Source organism: Gracilinanus agilis, chromosome 5, assembly GCF_016433145.1.
Source record: "Gracilinanus agilis isolate LMUSP501 chromosome 5, AgileGrace, whole genome shotgun sequence".
In the NCBI taxonomy this organism is placed as follows: Eukaryota; Metazoa; Chordata; class Mammalia; order Didelphimorphia; family Didelphidae; genus Gracilinanus; species Gracilinanus agilis.
This window is the reverse complement of record NC_058134.1, coordinates 197,712,797-197,722,521: the sequence shown is the minus strand read 5'-3', so window position 1 is coordinate 197,722,521 and position 9,725 is coordinate 197,712,797. Positions and strand designations below refer to the sequence as shown.

The window sequence follows — 9,725 nt, the reverse complement described above, 5'->3', positions numbered from 1 at the left end:
TTGAAAGGGGAAGTCACTTGCCCAAGGTCACAAAGCTTGTTAGTGACAGCTACTGCTGTGACTCAGATCATTTGATTCCATCGAGCTTTCTTCCCACTGTCCCAAGTTTCTTACTCAGTGACTATATTTAGATGTCTGATATTATTTATACACAGAGCAGATTTAAGATTATACGTCACAGGATCATAGACATCAATCTGCAAGGGACCTTAGACATCACTGAATCCACCCCACCCCACCCCCTCATTTCACAGACAAGGAAAAGGAATCCCAGGGAGGTTAAGTGATTTGTCCAAAGGCAAGTGACAAGAGATAGACCTTAAACCTACATCTTGTAATTCCAAACATACTATAGGGCATCCACAGCTAGTTAGGTTTCAGCTAATTGGAAAGCTTCCTAGAAGAGGTGGAATAACATTGTCCCTCTGCCCTAATTTTTTTTTAACTTTTACCTTCTGTCTTAGTAACAACTCTAAGACAGAAGGGCAAAGGTTAGGCAAACAGGATTGAGTGACTTGTCCAGAGTCACAGAGCTGGGAAATGTGTGAGGTCAGATTTGAACCTAGGTCCTCCCAACTCCAGCCCTTGCATTCTATCCACTGTGCCCCCTTGCTGCCCCTAATATTTTTTTAAAAGAAGAATTGAGGGGACAGATGGGTAGCTCAGTGAGTTGAGAGCCAGGCCCAAAGACGGGAGGTCCTAGGTTCAAATCTGGCCTCAGACATTTCCCAGCTGTGTGACCCTGGGCAAGTCACTTAACCCCCATTGCCTATCCTTACCACTCTTCTGCCTTGGAGCCAATACACAGTATTGACTCCAAGATGGAAGGTAAAGGTTTAAAAAATAAAATAAAAATAAAAGAAGAATTGATTGAGAGAGTCTGGACCAACAGGAAAATATGATAGAATGTAAACAGCATTTTAAATCATGTTTATTTTATAAGGGAAACAACTATATTAGTGCTTCTTATGCCTGTATGTATACGGTGGTTGTTTTTCTTCACAAGCTAGAGTATCTTGTTGAGGTGACCCTGTGGGTCTTTGTGTGTGTGTGTGTCTGTGTCTGTGTCTGTGTCTATGTGTCTGTGTGTGTGTGTGTCTGTGTTTTGGGGGAGAGGGGGATAAAGTCAACTTATGAAGGCGTTGTTGCTCCTCGCTTTTAGACTAAAGTGCAGGGGAAGGAACAATGTGCTGATTGGAATCGGAAGCTTAGTTCGAAGGAGTTGATCAGAATGTGCTGTATTCTCTGTAAACCCAAGTGGGAATTTCTAGGCCTATTAAAAGGTGCCTCACATAGGTGGGGTTCAGGGAAAGTAAGCAGAATAGTGAAGAGGGAAACTTACCTGTAGAGCCTCCTACTTAGGGGTATCCTTGGATACTAATTTTGACATTGGTGGGATGTCAGGAGCAGATTGAAAAGAGGGAAGACAGCAACACAGTGGACTAAGGGGCCATTCTAAGCACATGATGATGTTTGGATGATGTTGGAAGCAGGATGGGCCAGGCAGATAAAAGAGGAGAGTAGACAATTACTGCCTTCTAACACTGAGCCCTCATGGCCACTTCAAGGGATTCCCTGATAGATGAGGTACTTGAACCTGGAGGAGTGCCGACCAACTCAAGGGAGGGACCTGCATACACCATGGAGTCTAGAGAATCTCTTGCAACCAGCTTGAAAATGAGATTTTCTACCTAGGCCTAAGCCATTCCCCTTTTTCTTCTTCTTTTCTTCTTTCAGTTCTGTCATTTGGACCCATTTGGTCCAGTTCAGGGCAGAAGTGAAATTTGTATGAAGGAATCATCCCAGCCAGAGGGATTTGTGTCCTAGCAGAACAGAATGAAGTTGCCTTTCCATGCAATCTTCTCCAGGTTGGAAAAGCGGATTATTATCTTCTTAAAGGGCTTCCTGCTCTGCTGTCAAGTTATGGGTAAGCATACCTCCCATGAGGATTACTCAGAAAAGAAGACCTTTGCCACAAAACAAATTCTATGTTTAAGTCCCTGGCTATATCTAAACCTGGAGCAAATTGGATCAAAGAGGGCAGCAACTCAAAGAAAACATACTGGAGGCAGGTGCTATTTCACAGAGAGATGTCTGATAACATGAGACAATTACCTTTGTCCCTGAAGAGTCTAGGAGGCAGATAAGCCCTGGGAGAAAGGCACCCAGCAGTGGGATGCTGGGGATGGCAAGTAGATCCATTGTGTGCCATTTTTTAGCCAGGAACCCGGAGGTGACGCATGGGGACTGTAGTCACCCTGAATAAGAAATTCAACCCCTCTCTCCAAATGTCCATGTGCAGTCCTGTTCACTCTGGGCTCTACTTGAAGGGTTAATATGCCTGATCCAAGTAGTACTCAATTGCTATTAGCTCTCAAGAAAGAGCTCAGTAACTAGAGATCTATTACAAATTCAAAAAGGCAGAGAGACCTCCCCTGGACTCCTACCCCATGCTGGAGGAGGAAGAGTGGTAACAGGATCCACTTGTAAGAAACGGCTGAAGGAAGAGGTTATTCATCTTTTTTCCCCTATAGCAGTAACCTGCAGCCCTCCCCAAAACATGTCCTATGATGGCTTTGAGTATGTCACCAGGTCTGGAGAAGATACCTACCAAGATAAGATCCGTTCCTCATGCCATGCGCCATATTACGAGATAGCACCTTCCATGGGCAGTGGCCAACCTCTTCCTGGTAAGGAACCAGTATTTGTCTGATTTATTCAATCCCCCAAGACAATCATCTTCTGTGCATGTCTCCCCCAACCCACCCCAATTCGAAACGTATCTCTTTGTGTTGTCCCCTAAGGAACATTCACCAGCTCAGCCCACAGCATCTGGAAAGACAGAGAGGGAAGAGGGAAGATTCCTCAGTGCTTACCTGGTAAGCAGAACCCTCCACAGTTTTGTCTTCACTGCTTAGCCCTCAACCCCAAGTGAGCCCTCAGCTTGTTTGTCGGAAGTAAAGAAAGACAGGATTAAAAGTCATCCCTTAGCACAGTAAGTATGTAAATATTTGTTAACTTGAATGAGGGAAAATTGACAACTTCAGATAGCCAATTACTTAGCCATGTAACCTCAAGCAAATCTCTGGACTTCACAGAGCGTTGGTTAATGAGGTTTAACTGTAAAATGAGAGTACTGGGCTAGAACACAGTTACTAAATGATCCCTGAGGTGCCCTGCCCCACCCCACCCCCATGCCCTCTGGCTCTATTTTTGCCAGTAAAAGGGGAAAAAAAAAGAAACCGATGTAGGAGGAATAAAAGAAGAAACAAGATTACAGAATTTTAGAGCCTGGTGGAGCCTTAGTGATCATCTATTCCAAAACACACCTGAAAAAAGGATTCTCACAACCACAAACCTGACAAATAGCCCCTCAATCTCTTCCTAAAGACCTGGGCTAGAGCCAGTTCTTAAAAACTGGGAGAATCCATCACTAAAGTTTCATGCTGAGCATTTATACCTTAGGGCTTGATTTATTGTTTTGTCAATCGTCTGGAGAAAATGTTAATGGTACAGATTAAACTTAAAAGTGTGCTCTGCTGGTTGTTAAACATTTACCAGCACACCCTGGCCTCCCATGGATCAGAAAAAGCAGAGACAAGATCTTATTGCCTTTGGGTATTTTGCCCTTAGACTAAACTCGGAGCCAGTTGGGGAAAAGAAGTCTCAGAGGAAGAGAAGGTTCAAAGGAAAGAGACTGGAGCAGATTGTGTAAAAGGATCATGATTTCTGGTCTGCAAAGGACCTTAGAGATCATCTAGTAAAGCCCTTTTAATAGGTGTCTAAAGGGAGACTCAAAGATCTTAAGATCACTTCACCCACCTCCCTCTCCCAACCAAGGTTAAGAGAGGTGTGTGGCAGTTGGAATCTCCTTCAGAATTCCCCTCATCACTCTGGCCCCTCCCCAACAGTCATTTCCTCAAGATCTTTCTGGACTTGTTCTGAATTCCACCTCAGAGGTGCATGCCTTGCTTGGTTTTCTTCTTTTAAGTTCAATCAATCTGTTACATACCCAACACCTTGGCTAAAGGCATCAGGAAACTGGGGAAAGTAGAATTGAAGGAGAGAGGGACACTTCAGGGGAAAAACCAGGACCTTGGAAACAGGGAGACTATGACCCAATCCTACTGCTGGGGCAGAGTTGCTGGCTCCCTTCCCCTAAGAAGGACCTTCTTCTCTGCATGTTGCCCATTGTCCCTGGCTTGCCCCATCCTAGGGTGAGAGGTATGCTGCAAGGAGGACTTTGGACCCACAGGTAACTGATGAGCCTTGGTTATTAAACAAGGCACTATCGCTAGGCTGGGCCAGAGCTTGTGTCCTGCCAACTTTGTTAGACTTGGCTTCTGTTCGAAAGTCTCATGGAAAAATCTAGCTTCTCCCCTGTCACCATCAGAGACAGCTTCCTCTACACTCACCTCTACCAGTTCTACCCTGATTCTACCGTTTGAGCCCAAAGAGAATAAGGCCAATCATTATTCTCTGTAATAGTCCTTTATATACTTGAGGATAGCAATAATTATTTCCTAATTTTTCTCCCAGCAAATTTTTCCCTTTGCCTTCTTGCTTGGAGAAATGCCATTTTTGCCCTTCTAGTCCTGGAAAATCTGTTCCCACCCTCACCCCCCATTAAAACTTTCCTGGGGCAAAATTCCCATCTCTTCTCCTACCCTCTCTCTACCAGTCAGTGTCAGCATTTGAACTTAGACCTTGTCTTTGACTTCCATACCCAGAGGACTTTTCCCACAATGCAGTGCATTGCCGCCTGTCTTCTTTTATATACATGCCCTTTAGAGTGTGTTGGTTATATGTCATTTGGACTTTGTAGAGGTCCTTAACAGTGGATAGAGCACAAGGCATGGAGTCAGGAAGACCTGAGTTCAAATCTTACCTTAGATTCTGTGTGACCCTGGGCAAGTCACCTAGCCCTGTTTGCCTTAGTTTCTTTATCTTAAAATGAGCTGGAGAAATGCCAAACCACTCCAGAATCATTGCTAAGAAAACCCCAGATGGGGTGTCAAAGAGTCAGACATGACTGAGAAACAACCAATAGTTTCCTAAAATACCAGAAATGACATCTAACAAAGCACTCTGCATGCTATCTCATTTGATCATTTCAAATGCCCTGAGGTAGGTGTTACCATTATTCCCATTTACAGAAAAGGAAAATGAACCAAAGAAGGGAATAAGTATTTCTATAGCTCCTACTATGTATCAGGCACTGAGCTGATTTACAGATACTGAATTTGATCCTCATGACAACCTTGTGAAGTAATTATCTCCATTTTATAATAAAAGAAACTGAGGCAGATAGAGAGCAAGATTGTGACTTGTCCAAGGTCATATAGTCTGGATATGCCTAAGGTCATATTTGAACTCAGCACTCTATCCACTGAGCCACAGGTTGTTTCTGAGTGGGTTTAAATTATTTGCATAGTATCACATAGCTAGTATCCAAGGCAGGATTTGATGAGGATATTGATGATAATGTTGTTGTTGATGATGATGATGATATTGATGATATTGTCAATGATGTTGTTGATGTTGATGATGCTGATATTGATGGTGATGATGATATTATTGATATTATTGATGGTGGTGATGTTGTTGTTGATGATGATGATGATGATGATGATGATTGAATTTGGAGTTGGATGTTTTCCTTCCATTTGAACCTTCCATTATAGTGGCTTCCCACTATAATGATTAAAATTTTATTGGAGACTGTCCCCAACCTCTTTCATCCTTCCATTGTATTGGTCTTCTCCCCTCTCCCCCATGTACTTCTTTATGAAATGTAAAATTACCCCATTTTATTTCTTTTCCTATTTCTCTTAATATTATCCTCTTTTTTAACACTAGTTTATATATATATATATATATATATATATATATATATATATATATATACACACAATATAACTAGGGGAATTATTCCACCAAACTCTATATAGCTTATCTAGCATTTGATCAGCTTCCCAAGACATTCTGAACCAGGACTAGAGGAGAAAGGCTACATATTGAATTGGAGGGAAAAGGTCATGTGGGAGACAAATCAACCTACTTTATCATATACATACACATTTCATCCTATACAGTTTGTCACTCTTCCCTCTATTCTGTCCTGAAGGGGCTTCTTCTCTGCTCTACTGATTGACTAGATTAGGCTGATGGAGTATTAGTGAGCCCTGAGATCAGATCTTCCCCAGCTGGCAGCAGAAGCTGAAGGTGAAAGTGAGGTGTGGAGTCTGAAGGGAGCTGGGCTTCCCACCATGTTATCAAAGTATTCTATGGAGGTTGCAGCCTTCACCCTAGGATCCAGTCAGCAGGATTCTTATGGCTCAGGTTCAGTGGGGAAGGGTGTTGGAGACTGAGCTTCCCTGACCTCAGAAGGCATCTTATCTGCTCTTATGATAGACTAGATTCAGCTGGGGGTGGAGCTCACCTACAGAGATGGATGTGCCCTGAGACCAAAGTGGAGGCCCAAGATGGAGAGTAGTGGCTAGGACTAGGCTGCCCTCCCCTCTATACCTCTCCTCCAGCTGCCTCCCTGCTCTGCCCCACAAGGCAGGATTTGAATTCATAACTTCTTGATTCTATCTACTACACCCCCTAGCTGCCTAGAAGGTAGTACATAAGGCAGAGAGGTCAAATTTGATGCTCACTGGCCACAAGCTGCCCATAAAATTCTAGGGTACAAACCAGAACCAGATTAAATGTGTGTTTAACAAAATCATGAAAATGCAATACAACATAGAAGATATTAATTTGTGGTTTTTTTAAGTCAACATATTTGAAACCCCTAGATAAGGCTCAAGTCTCCTTCCTCCATAACCTTTGCTCCAAGAGAAGAAAGATGATTGCACCCCTATCTGCTGCTCACTAGGGACATGCCTCAGTCCCTCCTTCCAAAGGTTTTTACTAGCATGATCAATTTTGTGTATTAAGAGGTTGGCTACATTCTGCTTCTAGGACTGTTAATTGTAAAATGCATGACCTTAAGTGGGGTGAACTGCCTCACAGAATTCCATAGTACCCCGCAGAACTCCAGGAGAAGGGGCGGTTGGGGCAGTTAAGAATGTGGATATAAAAGCAGGAAACCCAGGTTGGCAAGGACACTTTGTGGGGAGCTGGGCGGTTAAAGAGGGATAGGATTTTACTAGCTTAGCTCTGACCTCAGGGAGCAGGGTGATTCTTTGCTGTTTTACTCCATACAAACCAAACCAGGCTATGAGCACTGTGAAAATACCCATATGCAGTATCCCAGCTAATCTTTAAACAATATAGATCTACAATCAAGATTAACTTCACCATCTTAACTAGATAACATTAAATTTAAGAGAAAGTTTAGTATGTGAGGGAGTTAGGAGAATAAATTTATTCCAGGCATTCTCCTCTGGGGGATTGCTATTTCTGTCAATATCCTAAAGATACTAGATCATTTTATCTTACCCTTTATCCTAGAAATTATTCCTCCTTCCCTGTTTTCCTGAATTAATAAATCCTTTCCCTTGTTAAGTTTGTGAATTGTGTGAAGTTAATATTCATAGGCTTTACCAACTCCATCCATATATTACCAAAACCAATCTTCATCCAGGCAAGCTCAGAGCATAGCTGTGATCCAGAAGTCAAGGCAGCTGTTTGAAGTCATCCTGAGCACTTAGTTACCAGGGGCTTTGGGAATAATGTTCCTACAGTGGAAGCTGCTAATTTCTGTAGGATAATTCCCTATTTGTCAGCCAATTTAGCCCTGAGATACCCAAGTTAATATCACCTCCATTCTTGGTCTACAAGGGTTTCTGTTATAACTATTATTCTGGGGAACAACTGTGGTGGGGGGGGGCAGAAAAAGAATTCTAATCACTCGCTCCCCTCCCCCCCTGCTATTGTTAGCAGCTTGACATCATTGCCTACAGGACCCATCTTTTCATAATGCAGAGTGTTCTAGGGGAGTTATTCCACCAAACTCTATGCAGCTTATCTAGCATTTAATCAGTTTCCTAAGACATTCTGAACCAGGACTAGAGAAAGACTACAAATTGAAGAGGTAGGGAAAGGCCATATAGGAGACAAATCAACCTACTTCATCATTTTGCCCAGAGTTATTCCCTGTAGACATCCAAAGGACAAGGTCTCAATGGAGCAGAAGAGATCCTGAATATCAGGACATGTCCTGGACCTGTAGGAAACTTGGAGATCTGGAACCTCTCTCTACTAGTGTAGGCTGGCACCTCTGTCCAAATCAGAGTCACAGAAAGTTGCCTCGAGGTTTGAGAGGTTAGGTGACTGCCATGCCTGCAGTCACATAGCCAGAATGTGTTGGAGGAAGGTCTTCCTGGCCTCTGAGCCCAGTGATCTGTCGACTGTGCTACAGTGCCCTGCTGCTTCTCCGCTAAGGGGAAGTCCTTCCCCTGTGCACCTTGATTACACTGACATAAATAACATTCTCTTCCTTCTCCCTTTTGACACTCAGTGTGCGGACAACCATCCACACCTATTAACTGGGACCAGGGAGCCACTGGTGTATCAAAGGCAAAGCCAGGAAACTTCCCGTGGCAGGCACTCACCGTCATCTATGGACGGGGAGGAGGAGCTCTGCTCGGAGACCACTGGATCCTCACAGCTGCCCATACCATCTACCCTAAGGACAGCTTCTCCCAGAAGAACCGGACTGTGAATGTATTCCTAGGACACACAGATGTAGAGGAGATTATAAGACTGGGGACACATTCTGTCCAGAGGGTCATCGTGCACCCAGACTATCGCCCAGAAGAGCCAAACAACTTTGAGGGTGACATTGCACTACTGGAATTAGAAAACAGTGTGCCTTTGAGCCCCGACATCCTCCCCATCTGTTTGCCAGACAATGAGACTCTCTATGGCGATGGCTTGATGGGCTATGTCAGTGGCTTTGGGATGGAAAATGGCCGTTTGGCTAGCCAACTGAAATATGTGCGTCTGCCTATTGCCAAGCGAGAGGATTGTGAGGCCTGGCTTCAGAAGAAAAATCGAACCGAAGTGTTTTCTCCAAATATGTTCTGTGCTGGAGACAGGACCTTAAAGCAAGATGCCTGCCAGGGGGACAGCGGAGGCATCTTTGCTGTGTGGGATAATACTACAGAGCGCTGGATGGCCACAGGCATTGTGTCCTGGGGCATTGGCTGCAGCAAAGGGTACGGCTTCTACACAAAGGTCCTCAACTATATGGACTGGATCAAGGCCATAATAGAAGGGGATAGCTGAGCCTCTAGGGTTGGTTACACTAGCCTTGGCTCAGAGATCCTCAAATGGTGGGTTTCCTGGAGTTCACAAAAGTCAAAATTATTGTCATAATAACCTTAAGCCATTTTAATTTCTAACATGGTAAATATAAATAGATAAAACCCACATAAACTAAACTTATTTGTAGTCCCCACTAGTTTTGTTTTGTTTTATTTTTTCAAACCCTTCCTTTTTGTCTTGGTAACAACTCAAAGACAGAAGGATGCGGGCTAGGTAAACAGTGTTAAGTAACTTGCCCAGGGTCACATAGCTAAGAAGTGTATGGGACCAGATTTGAACCCAGGTCCTCCCAGCTCCATGTCTGGCACTCTATCCACTTTGCCACCAACTGCCCCATCCCCAATAGTTTTATTTTGTTTTTTAAACCCTTATCTTCTGTCTTAGAATCAATATTGTGTATTGGTTCTAAGGCAGAAGAGTGGTAAGAGCTAAGCAAAGGAGGTTAA

General features: G+C 43.6%; 1 protein-coding gene across 2 annotated transcripts; it reads left to right on the top strand.

Moving 5' to 3' along the window:
* The first annotated feature begins 1,423 nt into the window (after positions 1-1,423).
* LOC123249246 (complement C1r subcomponent-like) lies at positions 1,424-9,406 on the top strand. 2 transcript variants are annotated; one of them, XM_044678224.1, is made up of 4 exons: positions 1,424-1,927; positions 2,538-2,690; positions 2,805-2,879; positions 8,471-9,406. In XM_044678224.1, exons 1-4 carry the CDS (start codon positions 1,837-1,839, stop codon positions 9,238-9,240), a joined length of 1,089 nt encoding a protein of 362 aa, XP_044534159.1. In that variant the 5' UTR covers positions 1,424-1,836; the 3' UTR covers positions 9,241-9,406. The 2 variants fall into 2 exon arrangements, with proteins under 2 accessions (XP_044534159.1, XP_044534158.1); XM_044678223.1 differs by having other exon boundaries at positions 2,535-2,690.
* The last annotated feature ends 319 nt before the right edge of the window (positions 9,407-9,725 follow it).

Excerpts from the sequence above, each read along its gene's own strand:
- LOC123249246 (XM_044678223.1), top strand. The coding sequence starts at position 1,837 with ATGAAGTTGCCTTTCCATGCAATCTTCTCCAGGTTGGAAAAGCGGATT. Across the intron at positions 2,691-2,804 it reads CAGTGGCCAACCTCTTCCTG|GAACATTCACCAGCTCAGCC; the intron begins GTAAGGAACCAG and ends TTGTCCCCTAAG. Across the intron at positions 2,880-8,470 it reads GATTCCTCAGTGCTTACCTG|TGTGCGGACAACCATCCACA; the intron begins GTAAGCAGAACC and ends TTTGACACTCAG.